This window comes from Xyrauchen texanus, chromosome 2 (genome assembly GCF_025860055.1).
Source record: "Xyrauchen texanus isolate HMW12.3.18 chromosome 2, RBS_HiC_50CHRs, whole genome shotgun sequence".
Classification (NCBI taxonomy): Eukaryota; Metazoa; Chordata; class Actinopteri; order Cypriniformes; family Catostomidae; genus Xyrauchen; species Xyrauchen texanus.
The window spans coordinates 54,146,070-54,164,819 of record NC_068277.1 but is presented as its reverse complement, the minus strand read 5'-3'; the positions used below and the strand labels follow the sequence as shown (position 1 = coordinate 54,164,819).

Below are 18,750 nucleotides of genomic sequence, written 5' to 3'. Positions count from 1 at the left end.
TATAATGTGTGGTACGGTTTGGTATAGTACAGTGTATTGTAGTATAGTAGAGTTTTGTATAATGTGAGGTATGGTTTGGTATTGTACAGTGTAGTATAGTAGAATTTTGCATAATGTGAGGTATGGTTTGATATATTATAGTATAGTAGATTTTTGTATAATGTGTGGTATGGTTTGGAATAGTACAGTGTAGTGTAGTATAGTAGCGTTTTGCATAATGTGTGGTATGGTTTGGAATAGTACAGTGTAGTATAGTAAAGAAGAGTTTTGTATAATGTGTGGTATGGTTTGGTATATTATAGTATAGTAGAGTTTTGCATAATGTGTGGTATGGATTGGAATAGTACAGTGTAGTGTAGTATAGTAGCGTTTTGCATAATGTGTGGTATGGTTTGGAATAGTACAGTGTAGTATAGTAAAGAAGAGTTTTGTATAATGTGTGGTATGGTTTGATATATTATAGTATAGTAGATTTTTGTATAATGTGTGGTATGGTTTGGTATATTATAGTATAGTAGATTTTTGTATAATGTGTGGTATGGTTTGGTATATTATAGTATAGTAGATTTTTGTATAATGTGTGGTATGGTTTGGAATAGTACAGTGTAGTGTCGTATAGTAGATTTTTGTATAATGTGTGGTACGGTTTGGTATAGTACAGTGTATTGTAGTATAGTAGAGTTTTGTATAATGTGAGGTATGGTTTGGTATAGTACAGTGTAGTATAGTAGAGTTTTGCATAATGTGAGGTATGGTTTGGTATAGTACAGTGTAGTATAGTACAGTTTTGTATAATGTGAGGTATGGTTTGGTATAGTACAGTGTAGTATAGTATAGTAGAGTTTTGCATAATGTGTGGTATGGTTTGGTATAGTACAGTGTAGTATAGTATAGTAGAGTTTTGCATAATGTGAGGTATGGTTTGGTATATTATAGTATAGTAGATTTTTGTATAATATGTGGTATGGTTTGGAATAGTACAGTGTAGTATAGTATAGTAGAGTTTTGTATAATGTGTGGTATGGTTTGGAATAGTACAGTGTAGTATAGTACAGTAGAGTTTTGTATAATGTGTGGTATGGTTTGGAATAGTACAGTGTAGTATAGTATAGTAGAGTTTTGTATAATGTGTGGTATGGTTTGGAATAGTACAGTGTAGTATAGTATAGTAGAGTTTTGCATAATGTGAGGTATGGTTTGGTATATTATAGTATAGTAGATTTTTGTATAATGTGTGGTATGGTTTGGAATAGTACAGTGTAGTATAGTATAGTAGAGTTTTGTATAATGTGAGGTATGGTTTGGTATATTATATTATAGTAGATTTTTGTATAATGTGTGGTATGGTTTGGAATAGTACAGTGTAGTATATTATAGTAGAGTTTTGTATAATGTGTGGTATAGTATAGTAGACTTTTGTATAATGTGAGGTATGGTTTGGTATATTATAGTATAGTAGATTTTTGTATAATGTGTGGTATGGTTTGGAATAGTACAGTGTAGTATAGTATAGTAGAGTTTTGTATAATGTGAGGTATGGTTTGGTATAGTACAGTGTAGTATAGTATAGTAGAGTTTTGCATAATGTGAGGTATGGTTTGGTATATTATAGTATAGTAGATCTTTGTATATGTGTGGTATGGTTTGGAACAGTACAGTGTAGTATAGTAGAGTTTTGTATAATGTGTGGTATGGTTTGGAATAGTACAGTGTAGTATAGTATAGTAAAGTTTTGTATAATGTGTGGTATGGTTTGGAATAGTACAGTGTAGTATAGTCGAGTTTTGCATAATGTGAGGTATGGTTTGGAATAGTACAGTGTAGTATAGTAGAGTTTTGTAAAATGTGTGGTATCGTTAGGTATAGTACAGTGTAGTATAGTAGAGTTTTGCATAATGTGAGGTATGGTTTGGTATATTATAGTATAGTAGATTTTTGTATAATGTGTGGTATGGTTTGGAATAGTACAGTGTAGTATAGTATAGTAGAGTTTTGTATAATGTGTGGTACGGTTTGGTATAGTACAGTGTATTGTAGTATAGTAGAGTTTTGTATAATGTGAGGTATGGTTTGGTATAGTACAGTGTAGTATAGTAGAGTTTTGCATAATGTGAGGTATGGTTTGGTATAGTACAGTGTAGTATAGTACAGTTTTGTATAATGTGAGGTATGGTTTGGTATAGTACAGTGTAGTATAGTATAGTAGAGTTTTGCATAATGTGTGGTATGGTTTGGTATAGTACAGTGTAGTATAGTATAGTAGAGTTTTGCATAATGTGAGGTATGGTTTGGTATATTATAGTATAGTAGATTTTTGTATAATATGTGGTATGGTTTGGAATAGTACAGTGTAGTATAGTATAGTAGAGTTTTGTATAATGTGTGGTATGGTTTGGAATAGTACAGTGTAGTATAGTACAGTAGAGTTTTGTATAATGTGTGGTATGGTTTGGAATAGTACAGTGTAGTATAGTATAGTAGAGTTTTGTATAATGTGTGGTATGGTTTGGAATAGTACAGTGTAGTATAGTATAGTAGAGTTTTGCATAATGTGAGGTATGGTTTGGTATATTATAGTATAGTAGATTTTTGTATAATGTGTGGTATGGTTTGGAATAGTACAGTGTAGTAAAGTATAGTAGAGTTTTGTATAATGTGAGGTATGGTTTGGTATATTATATTATAGTAGATTTTTGTATAATGTGTGGTATGGTTTGGAATAGTACAGTGTAGTATATTATAGTAGAGTTTTGTATAATGTGTGGTATAGTATAGTAGACTTTTGTATAATGTGAGGTATGGTTTGGTATATTATAGTATAGTAGATTTTTGTATAATGTGTGGTATGGTTTGGAATAGTACAGTGTAGTATAGTATAGTAGAGTTTTGTATAATGTGAGGTATGGTTTGGTATAGTACAGTGTAGTATAGTATAGTAGAGTTTTGCATAATGTGAGGTATGGTTTGGTATATTATAGTATAGTAGATTTTTGTATAATGTGTGGTATGGTTTGGAATAGTAGAGTGTAGTATAGTATAGTAGAGTTTTGTATAATGTGTGGTATAGTTTGGTATATTATAGTATAGTATAGTAGAGTTTTGTATAATGTGAGGTATGGTTTGGTATAGTACAGTGTAGTATAGTATAGTAGAGTTTTGTATAATGTGTGGTATGGTTTGGAATAGTACAGTGTAGTATAGTACAGTAGAGTTTTGTATAATGTGTGGTATGGTTTGGAATAGTACAGTGTAGTATAGTATAGTAGAGTTTTGTATAATGTGTGGTATGGTTTGGAATAGTACAGTGTAGTATAGTATAGTAGAGTTTTGCATAATGTGAGGTATGGTTTGGTATATTATAGTATAGTAGATTTTTGTATAATGTGTGGTATGGTTTGGAATAGTACAGTGTAGTATAGTATAGTAGAGTTTTGTATAATGTGAGGTATGGTTTGGTATATTATATTATAGTAGATTTTTGTATAATGTGTGGTATGGTTTGGAATAGTACAGTGTAGTATATTATAGTAGAGTTTTGTATAATGTGTGGTATAGTATAGTAGACTTTTGTATAATGTGAGGTATGGTTTGGTATATTATAGTATAGTAGATTTTTGTATAATGTGTGGTATGGTTTGGAATAGTACAGTGTAGTATAGTATAGTAGAGTTTTGTATAATGTGAGGTATGGTTTGGTATAGTACAGTGTAGTATAGTATAGTAGAGTTTTGCATAATGTGAGGTATGGTTTGGTATATTATAGTATAGTAGATTTTTGTATAATGTGTGGTATGGTTTGGAATAGTAGAGTGTAGTATAGTATAGTAGAGTTTTGTATAATGTGTGGTATGGTTTGGTATATTATAGTATAGTATAGTAGAGTTTTGTATAATGTGAGGTATGGTTTGGTATAGTACAGTGTAGTATAGTATAGTAGAGTTTTGCATAATGTGAGGTATGGTTTGGTATATTATAGTATAGTAGATCTTTGTATATGTGTGGTATGGTTTGGAACAGTACAGTGTAGTATAGTAGAGTTTTGTATAATGTGTGGTATGGTTTGGAATAGTACAGTGTAGTATAGTATAGTAAAGTTTTGTATAATGTGTGGTATGGTTTGGAATAGTACAGTGTAGTATAGTCGAGTTTTGCATAATGTGAGGTATGGTTTGGTATAGTGTAGTATAGTATAGTAGAGTTTTGCATAATGTGAGGTATGGTTTGGAATAGTACAGTGTAGTATAGTAGAGTTTTGTAAAATGTGTGGTATCGTTAGGTATAGTACAGTGTAGTATAGTAGAGTTTTGCATAATGTGAGGTATGGTTTGGTATATTATAGTATAGTAGATTTTTGTATAATGTGTGGTATGGTTTGGAATAGTACAGTGTAGTATAGTATAGTAGAGTTTTGTATAATGTGAGGTATGGTTTGGTATATTATATTATAGTAGATTTTTGTATAATGTGTGGTATGGTTTGGAATAGTACAGTGTAGTATATTATAGTAGAGTTTTGTATAATGTGTGGTATAGTATAGTAGACTTTTGTATAATGTGAGGAATGGTTTGGTATATTATAGTATAGTAGATTTTTGTATAATGTGTGGTATGGTTTGGAATAGTACAGTGTAGTATAGTATAGTAGAGTTTTTGTATAATGTGAGGTATGGTTTGGTATAGTACAGTGTAGTATAGTATAGTAGAGTTTTGCATAATGTGAGGTATGGTTTGGTATATTATAGTATAGTAGATTTTTGTATAATGTGTGGTATGGTTTGGAATAGTAGAGTGTAGTATAGTATAGTAGAGTTTTGTATAATGTGTGGTATGGTTTGGTATATTATAGTATAGTATAGTAGATTTTTGTATAATGTGAGGTATGGTTTGGTATATTATAGTATAGTAGATTTTTGTATATGTGTGGTATGGTTTGGAATAGTACAGTGTAGTATAGTATAGTAGAGTTTTGTATAATGTGTGGTATGGTTTGGAATAGTACAGTGTAGTATAGTATAGTAGAGTTTTGTATAATGTGTGGTATGGTTTGGAATAGTACAGTGTAGTATAGTAGAGTTTTGCATAATGTGAGGTATGGTTTGGAATAGTAGTGTAGTATAGTAGAGTTTTGTAAAATGTGTGGTATGGTTAGGTATAGTACAGTGTAGTATAGTATAGTAGAGTTTTGTATAATGTGTGGAATGGTTTGGAATAGTACAGTGTAGTATAGTATAGTAGAGTTTTGCATAATGTGAGGTATGGTTTGGTATATTATAGTATAGTAGATTTTTGTATAATGTGTGGTATGGTTTGGAATAGTAGAGTGTAGTATAGTATAGTAGAGTTTTGTATAATGTGTGGTATGGTTTGGTATATTATAGTATAGTATAGTACAGTTTTGTATAATGTGAGGTATGGTTTGGTATAGTACAGTGTAGTATAGTATAGTAGAGTTTTGCATAATGTGAGGTATGGTTTGGTATATTATAGTATAGTAGATTTTTGTATATGTGTGGTATGGTTTGGAATAGTACAGTGTAGTATAGTATAGTAGAGTTTTGTATAATGTGTGGTATGGTTTGGAATAGTACAGTGTAGTATAGTATAGTAGAGTTTTGTATAATGTGTGGTATGATTTGGAATAGTACAGTGTAGTATAGTCGAGTTTTGCATAATGTGAGGTATGGTTTGGTATAGTGTAGTATAGTATAGTAGAGTTTTGCATAATGTGAGGTATGGTTTGGAATAGTACAGTGTAGTATAGTAGAGTTTTGTAAAATGTGTGGTATGGTTAGGTATAGTACAGTGTAGTATAGTAGAGTTTTGCATAATGTGAGGTATGGTTTGGTATATTATAGTATAGAAGAGTTTTGTATAATGTGTGGTATGGTTTGGAATAGTACAGTGTAGTATAGTACAGTAGAGTTTTGTATAATGTGTGGTATGGTTTGGAATAGTACAGTGTAGTATAGTATAGTAGAGTTTTTGTATAATGTGTGGTATGGTTTGGAATAGTACAGTGTAGTATAGTATAGTAGAGTTTTGCATAATGTGAGGTATGGTTTGGTATATTATAGTATAGTAGATTTTTGTATAATGTGTGGTATGGTTTGGAATAGTACAGTGTAGAATAGTATAGTATAGTAGAGTTTTGTATAATGTGAGGTATGGTTTGGTATATTATAGTATAGTAGATTTTTGTATAATGTGTGGTATGGTTTGGAATAGTACAGTGTAGTATATTATAGTAGAGTTTTGTATAATGTGTGGTATAGTATAGTAGACTTTTGTAGAATGTGAGGTATGGTTTGGTATATTATAGTATAGTAGATTTTTGTATAATGTGTGGTATGGTTTGGAATAGTACAGTGTAGTATAGTATAGTAGAGTTTTGTATAATGTGAGGTATGGTTTGGTATAGTACAGTGTAGTATAGTATAGTAGAGTTTTGCATAATGTGAGGTATGGTTTGGTATATTATAGTATAGTAGATTTTTGTATAATGTGTGGTATGGTTTGGAATAGTAGAGTGTAGTATAGTATAGTAGAGTTTTGTATAATGTGTGGTATGGTTTGGTATATTATAGTATAGTATAGTAGATTTTTGTATAATGTGAGGTATGGTTTGGTATATTATAGTATAGTAGATTTTTGTATATGTGTGGTATGGTTTGGAATAGTACAGTGTAGTATAGTATAGTAGAGTTTTGTATAATGTGTGGTATGGTTTGGAATAGTACAGTGTAGTATAGTATAGTAGAGTTTTGTATAATGTGTGGTATGGTTTGGAATAGTACAGTGTAGTATAGTAGAGTTTTGCATAATGTGAGGTATGGTTTGGAATAGTAGTGTAGTATAGTAGAGTTTTTGTAAAATGTGTGGTATGGTTAGGTATAGTACAGTGTAGTATAGTATAGTAGAGTTTTGTATAATGTGTGGAATGGTTTGGAATAGTACAGTGTAGTATAGTATAGTAGAGTTTTGCATAATGTGAGGTATGGTTTGGTATATTATAGTATAGTAGATTTTTGTATAATGTGTGGTATGGTTTGGAATAGTAGAGTGTAGTATAGTATAGTAGAGTTTTTGTATAATGTGTGGTATGGTTTGGTATATTATAGTATAGTATAGTACAGTTTTGTATAATGTGAGGTATGGTTTGGTATAGTACAGTGTAGTATAGTATAGTAGAGTTTTGCATAATGTGAGGTATGGTTTGGTATATTATAGTATAGTAGATTTTTGTATATGTGTGGTATGGTTTGGAATAGTACAGTGTAGTATAGTATAGTAGAGTTTTGTATAATGTGTGGTATGGTTTGGAATAGTACAGTGTAGTATAGTATAGTAGAGTTTTGTATAATGTGTGGTATGATTTGGAATAGTACAGTGTAGTATAGTCGAGTTTTGCATAATGTGAGGTATGGTTTGGTATAGTGTAGTATAGTATAGTAGAGTTTTGCATAATGTGAGGTATGGTTTGGAATAGTACAGTGTAGTATAGTAGAGTTTTGTAAAATGTGTGGTATGGTTAGGTATAGTACAGTGTAGTATAGTAGAGTTTTGCATAATGTGAGGTATGGTTTGGTATATTATAGTATAGAAGAGTTTTGTATAATGTGTGGTATGGTTTGGAATAGTACAGTGTAGTATAGTACAGTAGAGTTTTGTATAATGTGTGGTATGGTTTGGAATAGTACAGTGTAGTATAGTATAGTAGAGTTTTGTATAATGTGTGGTATGGTTTGGAATAGTACAGTGTAGTATAGTATAGTATAGTTTTGCATAATGTGAGGTATGGTTTGGTATATTATAGTATAGTAGATTTTTGTATAATGTGTGGTATGGTTTGGAATAGTACAGTGTAGTATAGTATATTAGAGTTTTGTATAATGTGAGGTATGGTTTGGTATATTATATTATAGTAGATTTTTGTATAATGTGTGGTATGGTTTGGAATAGTACAGTGTAGTATATTATAGTAGAGTTTTGTATAATGTGTGGTATAGTATAGTAGACTTTTGTATAATGTGAGGTATGGTTTGGTATATTATAGTATAGTAGATTTTTGTATAATGTGTGGTATGGTTTGGAATAGTACAGTGTAGTATAGTATAGTAGAGTTTTGTATAATGTGAGGTATGGTTTGGTATAGTGCAGTGTAGTATAGTATAGTAGAGTTTTGCATAATTTGAGGTATGGTTTGGTATATTATAGTATAGTAGATTTTTGTATAATGTGTGGTATGGTTTGGAATAGTAGAGTGTAGTATATTATAGTAGAGTTTTGTATAAGGTGTGGTATGGTTTGGTATATTATAGTATAGTATAGTAGAGTTTTGTATAATGTGAGGTATGGTTTGGTATAGTACAGTGTAGTATAGTATAGTAGAGTTTTGCATAATGTGAGGTATGGTTTGGTATATTATAGTATAGTAGATCTTTGTATATGTGTGGTATGGTTTGGAACAGTACAGTGTAGTATAGTAGAGTTTTGTATAATGTGTGGTATGGTTTGGAATAGTACAGTGTAGTATAGTATAGTAAAGTTTTGTATAATGTGTGGTATGGTTTGGAATAGTACAGTGTAGTATAGTCGAGTTTTGCATAATGTGAGGTATGGTTTGGTATAGTGTAGTATAGTATAGTAGAGTTTTGCATAATGTGAGGTATGGTTTGGAATAATACAGTGTAGTATAGTAGAGTTTTGTAAAATGTGTGGTATCGTTAGGTATAGTACAGTGTAGTATAGTAGAGTTTTGCACAATGTGAGGTATGGTTTGGTATATTATAGTATAGTAGATTTTTGTATAATGTGTGGTATGGTTTGGAATAGTACAGTGTAGTATAGTAGAGTTTTGTATAATGTGAGGTATGGTTTGGTATATTATATTATAGTAGATTTTTGTATAATGTGTGGTATGGTTTGGAATAGTACAGTGTAGTATATTATAGTAGAGTTTTGTATAATGTGTGGTATAGTATAGTAGACTTTTGTATAATGTGAGGAATGGTTTGGTATATTATAGTATAGTAGATTTTTGTATAATGTGTGGTATGGTTTGGAATAGTAGAGTGTAGTATAGTATAGTAGAGTTTTGTATAATGTGTGGTATGGTTTGGTATATTATAGTATAGTATAGTAGATTTTTGTATAATGTGAGGTATGGTTTGGTATATTATAGTATAGTAGATTTTTGTATATGTGTGGTATGGTTTGGAATAGTACAGTGTAGTATAGTATAGTAGAGTTTTGTATAATGTGTGGTATGGTTTGGAATAGTACAGTGTAGTATAGTATAGTAGAGTTTTGTATAATGTGTGGTATGGTTTGGAATAGTACAGTGTAGTATAGTAGAGTTTTGCATAATGTGAGGTATGGTTTGGAATAGTAGTGTAGTATAGTAGAGTTTTGTAAAATGTGTGGTATGGTTAGGTATAGTACAGTGTAGTATAGTATAGTAGAGTTTTGTATAATGTGTGGAATGGTTTGGAATAGTACAGTGTAGTATAGTATAGTAGAGTTTTGCATAATGTGAGGTATGGTTTGGTATATTATAGTATAGTAGATTTTTGTATAATGTGTGGTATGGTTTGGAATAGTAGAGTGTAGTATAGTATAGTAGAGTTTTGTATAATGTGTGGTATGGTTTGGTATATTATAGTATAGTATAGTACAGTTTTGTATAATGTGAGGTATGGTTTGGTATAGTACAGTGTAGTATAGTATAGTAGAGTTTTGCATAATGTGAGGTATGGTTTGGTATATTATAGTATAGTAGATTTTTGTATATGTGTGGTATGGTTTGGAATAGTACAGTGTAGTATAGTATAGTAGAGTTTTGTATAATGTGTGGTATGGTTTGGAATAGTACAGTGTAGTATAGTATAGTAGAGTTTTGTATAATGTGTGGTATGATTTGGAATAGTACAGTGTAGTATAGTCGAGTTTTGCATAATGTGAGGTATGGTTTGGTATAGTGTAGTATAGTACAGTAGAGTTTTGCATAATGTGAGGTATGGTTTGGAATTGTACAGTGTAGTATAGTAGAGTTTTGTAAAATGTGTGGTATGGTTAGGTATAGTACAGTGTAGTATAGTAGAGTTTTGCATAATGTGAGGTATGGTTTGGAATAGTAGTGTAGTATAGTAGAGTTTTGTAAAATGTGTGGTATGGTTAGGTATAGTACAGTGTAGTATAGTATAGTAGAGTTTTGTATAATGTGTGGTATGGTTTGGAATAGTACAGTGTAGTATAGTATAGTAGAGTTTTGCATAATGTGAGGTATGGTTTGGTATATTATAGTATAGTTGATTTTTGTATAATGTGTGGTATGGTTTGGAATAGTACAGTGTAGTATAGTATAGTAGAGATTTGTATAATGTGAGGTATGGTTTGGTATATTATAGTATAGTAGATTTTTGTATAATGTGTGGTATGGTTTGGAATAGTACAGTGTAGTATATTATAGTAGAGTTTTGTATAATGTGTGGTATAGTATAGTAGACTTTTGTATAATGTGAGGTATGGTTTGGTATATTATAGTATAGTAGATTTTTGTATAATGTGTGGTATGGTTTGGAATAGTACAGTGTAGTATAGTATAGTAGAGTTTTGTATAATGTGAGGTATGGTTTGGTATAGTACAGTGTAGTATAGTATAGTAGAGTTTTGCATAATGTGAGGTATGGTTTGGTATATTATAGTATAGTAGATTTTTGTATAATGTGTGGTATGGTTTGGAATAGTAGAGTGTAGTATAGTATAGTAGAGTTTTGTATAATGTGTGGTATGGTTTGGTATATTATAGTATAGTATAGTACAGTTTTGTATAATGTGAGGTATGGTTTGGTATAGTACAGTGTAGTATAGTATAGTAGAGTTTTGCATAATGTGAGGTATGGTTTGGTATATTATAGTATAGTAGATTTTTGTATATGTGTGGTATGGTTTGGAATAGTACAGTGTAGTATAGTATAGTAGAGTTTTGTATAATGTGTGGTATGGTTTGGAATAGTACAGTGTAGTATAGTATAGTAGAGTTTTGTATAATGTGTGGTATGATTTGGAATAGTACAGTGTAGTATAGTCGAGTTTTGCATAATGTGAGGTACGGTTTGGTATAGTGTAGTATAGTATAGTAGAGTTTTGCATAATGTGAGGTATGGTTTGGAATAGTACAGTGTAGTATAGTAGAGTTTTGTAAAATGTGTGATATGGTTAGGTATAGTACAGTGTAGTATAGTAGAGTTTTTGCATAATGTGAGGTATGGTTTGGTATATTATAGTATAGTAGATTTTTGTATAATGTGTGGTATGGTTTGGAATAGTACAGTGTAGTATATTCGAGTTTTGCATAATGTGAGGTATGGTTTGGTATAGTGTAGTATAGTATAGTAGAGTTTTGAATAATGTGAGGTATGGTTTGGAATAGTACAGTGTAGTATAGTAGAGTTTTGCATAATGTGAGGTATGGTTTGGTATATTATAGTATAGTAGATTTTTGTATAATGTGTGGTATGGTTTGGAATAGTACAGTGTAGTATAGTATAGTAGAGTTTTGTATAATGTGTGGTATGGTTTGGAATAGTACAGTGTGGTATAGTCGAGTTTTGCATAATGTGAGGTATGGTTTGGTATAGTGTAGTATAGTATAGTAGAGTTTTCCATAATGTGAGGTATGGTTTGGAATAGTACAGTGTAGTATAGTAGAGTTTTGTAAAATGTGTGGTATGGTTAGGTATAGTACAGTGTAGTATAGTAGAGTTTTGCATAATGTGAGGTATGGTTTGGTATATTATAGTATAGTAGATTTTTGTATATGTGTGGTATGGTTTGGAATAGTACAGTGTAGTATAGTATAGTAGAGTTTTGTATAATGTGTGGTATGGTTTGGAATAGTACAGTGTAGTATAGTATAGTAGAGTTTTGTATAATGTGTGGTATGGTTTGGAATAGTACAGTGTAGTATAGTAGAGTTTTGCATAATGTGAGGTATGGTTTGGAATAGTAGTGTAGTATAGTAGAGTTTTGTAAAATGTGTGGTATGGTTAGGTATAGTACAGTGTAGTATAGTATAGTAGAGTTTTGTATAATGTGTGGAATGGTTTGGAATAGTACAGTGTAGTATAGTATAGTAGAGTTTTGCATAATGTGAGGTATGGTTTGGTATATTATAGTATAGTAGATTTTTGTATAATGTGTGGTATGGTTTGGAATAGTAGAGTGTAGTATAGTATAGTAGAGTTTTGTATAATGTGTGGTATGGTTTGGTATATTATAGTATAGTATAGTACAGTTTTGTATAATGTGAGGTATGGTTTGGTATAGTACAGTGTAGTATAGTATAGTAGAGTTTTGCATAATGTGAGGTATGGTTTGGTATATTATAGTATAGTAGATTTTTGTATATGTGTGGTATGGTTTGGAATAGTACAGTGTAGTATAGTATAGTAGAGTTTTGTATAATGTGTGGTATGGTTTGGAATAGTACAGTGTAGTATAGTATAGTAGAGTTTTGTATAATGTGTGGTATGATTTGGAATAGTACAGTGTAGTATAGTCGAGTTTTGCATAATGTGAGGTATGGTTTGGTATAGTGTAGTATAGTATAGTAGAGTTTTGCATAATGTGAGGTATGGTTTGGAATAGTACAGTGTAGTATAGTAGAGTTTTGTAAAATGTGTGGTATGGTTAGGTATAGTACAGTGTAGTATAGTAGAGTTTTGCATAATGTGAGGTATGGTTTGGTATATTATAGTATAGAAGAGTTTTGTATAATGTGTGGTATGGTTTGGAATAGTACAGTGTAGTATAGTACAGTAGAGTTTTGTATAATGTGTGGTATGGTTTGGAATAGTACAGTGTAGTATAGTATAGTAGAGTTTTGTATAATGTGTGGTATGGTTTGGAATAGTACAGTGTAGTATAGTATAGTATAGTTTTGCATAATGTGAGGTATGGTTTGGTATATTATAGTATAGTAGATTTTTGTATAATGTGTGGTATGGTTTGGAATAGTACAGTGTAGTATAGTATAGTAGAGTTTTGTATAATGTGAGGTATGGTTTGGTATATTATATTATAGTAGATTTTTGTATAATGTGTGGTATGGTTTGGAATAGTACAGTGTAGTATATTATAGTAGAGTTTTGTATAATGTGTGGTATAGTATAGTAGACTTTTGTATAATGTGAGGTATGGTTTGGTATATTATAGTATAGTAGATTTTTGTATAATGTGTGGTATGGTTTGGAATAGTACAGTGTAGTATAGTATAGTAGAGTTTTGTATAATGTGAGGTATGGTTTGGTATAGTGCAGTGTAGTATAGTATAGTAGAGTTTTGCATAATTTGAGGTATGGTTTGGTATATTATAGTATAGTAGATTTTTGTATAATGTGTGGTATGGTTTGGAATAGTAGAGTGTAGTATAGTATAGTAGAGTTTTGTATAAGGTGTGGTATGGTTTGGTATATTATAGTATAGTATAGTAGAGTTTTGTATAATGTGAGGTATGGTTTGGTATAGTACAGTGTAGTATAGTATAGTAGAGTTTTGCATAATGTGAGGTATGGTTTGGTATATTATAGTATAGTAGATCTTTGTATATGTGTGGTATGGTTTGGAACAGTACAGTGTAGTATAGTAGAGTTTTGTATAATGTGTGGTATGGTTTGGAATAGTACAGTGTAGTATAGTATAGTAGAGTTTTGTATAATGTGTGGTATGGTTTGGAATAGTACAGTGTAGTATAGTCGAGTTTTGCATAATGTGAGGTATGGTTTGGTATAGTGTAGTATAGTATAGTAGAGTTTTGCATAATGTGAGGTATGGTTTGGAATAATACAGTGTAGTATAGTAGAGTTTTGTAAAATGTGTGGTATCGTTAGGTATAGTACAGTGTAGTATAGTAGAGTTTTGCACAATGTGAGGTATGGTTTGGTATATTATAGTATAGTAGATTTTTGTATAATGTGTGGTATGGTTTGGAATAGTACAGTGTAGTATAGTAGAGTTTTGTATAATGTGAGGTATGGTTTGGTATATTATATTATAGTAGATTTTTGTATAATGTGTGGTATGGTTTGGAATAGTACAGTGTAGTATATTATAGTAGAGTTTTGTATAATGTGTGGTATAGTATAGTAGACTTTTGTATAATGTGAGGAATGGTTTGGTATATTATAGTATAGTAGATTTTTGTATAATGTGTGGTATGGTTTGGAATAGTAGAGTGTAGTATAGTATAGTAGAGTTTTGTATAATGTGTGGTATGGTTTGGTATATTATAGTATAGTATAGTAGATTTTTGTATAATGTGAGGTATGGTTTGGTATATTATAGTATAGTAGATTTTTGTATATGTGTGGTATGGTTTGGAATAGTACAGTGTAGTATAGTATAGTAGAGTTTTGTATAATGTGTGGTATGGTTTGGAATAGTACAGTGTAGTATAGTATAGTAGAGTTTTGTATAATGTGTGGTATGGTTTGGAATAGTACAGTGTAGTATAGTAGAGTTTTGCATAATGTGAGGTATGGTTTGGAATAGTAGTGTAGTATAGTAGAGTTTTGTAAAATGTGTGGTATGGTTAGGTATAGTACAGTGTAGTATAGTATAGTAGAGTTTTGTATAATGTGTGGAATGGTTTGGAATAGTACAGTGTAGTATAGTATAGTAGAGTTTTGCATAATGTGAGGTATGGTTTGGTATATTATAGTATAGTAGATTTTTGTATAATGTGTGGTATGGTTTGGAATAGTAGAGTGTAGTATAGTATAGTAGAGTTTTGTATAATGTGTGGTATGGTTTGGTATATTATAGTATAGTATAGTACAGTTTTGTATAATGTGAGGTATGGTTTGGTATAGTACAGTGTAGTATAGTATAGTAGAGTTTTGCATAATGTGAGGTATGGTTTGGTATATTATAGTATAGTAGATTTTTGTATATGTGTGGTATGGTTTGGAATAGTACAGTGTAGTATAGTATAGTAGAGTTTTGTATAATGTGTGGTATGGTTTGGAATAGTACAGTGTAGTATAGTATAGTAGAGTTTTGTATAATGTGTGGTATGATTTGGAATAGTACAGTGTAGTATAGTCGAGTTTTGCATAATGTGAGGTATGGTTTGGTATAGTGTAGTATAGTACAGTAGAGTTTTGCATAATGTGAGGTATGGTTTGGAATTGTACAGTGTAGTATAGTAGAGTTTTGTAAAATGTGTGGTATGGTTAGGTATAGTACAGTGTAGTATAGTAGAGTTTTGCATAATGTGAGGTATGGTTTGGAATAGTAGTGTAGTATAGTAGAGTTTTGTAAAATGTGTGGTATGGTTAGGTATAGTACAGTGTAGTATAGTATAGTAGAGTTTTGTATAATGTGTGGTATGGTTTGGAATAGTACAGTGTAGTATAGTATAGTAGAGTTTTGCATAATGTGAGGTATGGTTTGGTATATTATAGTATAGTTGATTTTTGTATAATGTGTGGTATGGTTTGGAATAGTACAGTGTAGTATAGTATAGTAGAGATTTGTATAATGTGAGGTATGGTTTGGTATATTATAGTATAGTAGATTTTTGTATAATGTGTGGTATGGTTTGGAATAGTACAGTGTAGTATATTATAGTAGAGTTTTGTATAATGTGTGGTATAGTATAGTAGACTTTTGTATAATGTGAGGTATGGTTTGGTATATTATAGTATAGTAGATTTTTGTATAATGTGTGGTATGGTTTGGAATAGTACAGTGTAGTATAGTATAGTAGAGTTTTGTATAATGTGAGGTATGGTTTGGTATAGTACAGTGTAGTATAGTATAGTAGAGTTTTGCATAATGTGAGGTATGGTTTGGTATATTATAGTATAGTAGATTTTTGTATAATGTGTGGTATGGTTTGGAATAGTAGAGTGTAGTATAGTATAGTAGAGTTTTGTATAATGTGTGGTATGGTTTGGTATATTATAGTATAGTATAGTACAGTTTTGTATAATGTGAGGTATGGTTTGGTATAGCACAGTGTAGTATAGTATAGTAGAGTTTTGCATAATGTGAGGTATGGTTTGGTATATTATAGTATAGTAGATTTTTGTATATGTGTGGTATGGTTTGGAATAGTACAGTGTAGTATAGTATAGTAGAGTTTTGTATAATGTGTGGTATGGTTTGGAATAGTACAGTGTAGTATAGTATAGTAGAGTTTTGTATAATGTGTGGTATGATTTGGAATAGTACAGTGTAGTATAGTCGAGTTTTGCATAATGTGAGGTACGGTTTGGTATAGTGTAGTATAGTATAGTAGAGTTTTGCATAATGTGAGGTATGGTTTGGAATAGTACAGTGTAGTATAGTAGAGTTTTGTAAAATGTGTGATATGGTTAGGTATAGTACAGTGTAGTATAGTAGAGTTTTGCATAATGTGAGGTATGGTTTGGTATATTATAGTATAGTAGATTTTTGTATAATGTGTGGTATGGTTTGGAATAGTACAGTGTAGTATATTCGAGTTTTGCATAATGTGAGGTATGGTTTGGTATAGTGTAGTATAGTATAGTAGAGTTTTGAATAATGTGAGGTATGGTTTGGAATAGTACAGTGTAGTATAGTAGAGTTTTGCATAATGTGAGGTATGGTTTGGTATATTATAGTATAGTAGATTTTTGTATAATGTGTGGTATGGTTTGGAATAGTACAGTGTAGTATAGTATAGTAGAGTTTTGTATAATGTGTGGTATGGTTTGGAATAGTACAGTGTAGTATAGTCGAGTTTTGCATAATGTGAGGTATGGTTTGGTATAGTGTAGTATAGTATAGTAGAGTTTTCCATAATGTGAGGTATGGTTTGGAATAGTACAGTGTAGTATAGTAGAGTTTTGTAAAATGTGTGGTATGGTTAGGTATAGTACAGTGTAGTATAGTATAGTAGAGTTTTGTAAAATGTGTGGTATGGTTTGGTATATTATAGTATAGTAGATTTTTGTATAATGTGTGGTATGGTTTGGAATAGTACAGTGTAGTATAGTATAGTATAGTAGAGTTTTGTATAATGTGAGGTATGGTTTGGTATAGTACAGTGTAGTATATTATAGTATAGTAGATTTTTGTATAATGTGTGGTATGGTTTGGAATAGTACAGTGTAGTATATTATAGTAGAGTTTTGTATAATGTGTGGTATAGTATAGTAGACTTTTGTAGAATGTGAGGTATGGTTTGGTATATTATAGTATAGTAGATTTTTGTATAATGTGTGGTATGGTTTGGAATAGTACAGTGTAGTATAGTATAGTAGAGTTTTGTATAATGTGTGGTATGGTTTGGAATAGTACAGTGTAGTATAGTATAGTAGAGTTTTGTATAATGTGTGGTATGGTTTGGAATAGTACAGTGTAGTATAGTATAGTAGAGTTTTGTATAATGTGTGGTATGGTTTGGAATAGTACAGTGTAGTATAGTCGAGTTTTGCATAATGTGAGATATGGTTTGGTATAGTACAGTGTAGTATAGTATAGTAGAGTTTTGTATAATGTGTGGTATGGTTTGGTATATTATAGTATAGTAGAGTTTTGCATAATGTGACGTATGGTTTGGTATATTATAATATAGTAGATTTTTGTATAATGTGAGGTATGGTTTGGTATAGTACAGTGTAGTATAGTATAGTTAAGTTTTGCATAATGTGTGGTATGGTTTGTCATATTATAGTATAGTTTTGTATAATGTGTTATGGTACGGTTTAGTATGTTTTGCATAATGTGTGGTATAGTATCATACCATACCACACATTATGTGCAACTATACTATACAATAGCATAGTATTGTATAGTATAGTTGTGCATGATATGTGTTATGGTATGGAATGATATGGTACAGTTTAGTATAGCTTGCATTGTATGGTATTGTACAGTAGTGAGGATGCAGTTGTATACTTGTCCTGGTCGTGGTGTAGGTATGGGCTCTGGGTTAATCCAGTTCTCACAGCTCTTCTTTAGCTCTTTAAAGGGTCCATTCATCACTTTAGTTATCTCCTCCAGACTGTACACACACACTGCAGACAGCTCTTCCCGTTCCCTAAATATTACACATTTACACCTGACATTCAGCTGGATATACACGTGGAGAATATCAATCATGGAGAAATGAAAAGCAAATAAATAAAACGATGAGAGATCAAATGAAACCAGCTCAGAAGATGAGGTCTGATCAGAGGTGAGAGAGATCAATGTACCATTGTGAGGTAAATATGCCGTAGAAGTGAGTGCTGTTGGGATTTCCAGGCTGGTGCTGTACAGTGAAGACATCAGTGAGTACATTAAATCTCTGTCCACTTGCTCGATCTTCACACACCAACTGGGCCTTCAGGAACGTAGTCCACCGCCTCTGCAGAGTCTTCATACCACCTACATCAGACTGGAACAGAGAGAGGGAGAGACCAAAATAGGATATGAAATAATAGATATATAATGTGTGATGAAAAACAGACAGATGGCAAATAGGTTTTTGACAGCAGAAATCTGAGAGCAGATTGTACATTACAAGCAAGACTATGTAAAGACATGTTCATACCTTGCAGACTCTAGCTACTCTGGGCACTTTGACCTTGGTGTAGAGGTCATATTCTTTGGCCACCTCAGTGAAGAAGAAGTAAATTTTGTCATCCTCTCCGGATGAGTTGTTCTCCTCGTTCTCTTGAATGAAGGCAGAGCTAACAAACTCTGGATCTGTGTTCAGAAACAAGCAGGATGAAAACAT

The 18,750-nt window shown here is 31.2% G+C and overlaps 1 protein-coding gene across 1 annotated transcript in view; it reads right to left on the bottom strand.

The window, feature by feature from the left end:
- LOC127663172 (semaphorin-4F-like) overlaps nucleotides 1-18,750 on the bottom strand; it is a 135,226-nt gene that overhangs the window by 8,692 nt on the left and 107,784 nt on the right. The window contains exons 7-9 of the mRNA XM_052154667.1: nucleotides 18,565-18,719; nucleotides 18,227-18,408; nucleotides 17,928-18,069 (exon numbers count right to left, since the gene is read on the bottom strand). Coding sequence (XP_052010627.1) covers nucleotides 17,928-18,069; nucleotides 18,227-18,408; nucleotides 18,565-18,719 — 479 coding nt within the window. The remainder of the gene's footprint in view (nucleotides 1-17,927; nucleotides 18,070-18,226; nucleotides 18,409-18,564; nucleotides 18,720-18,750) is intronic.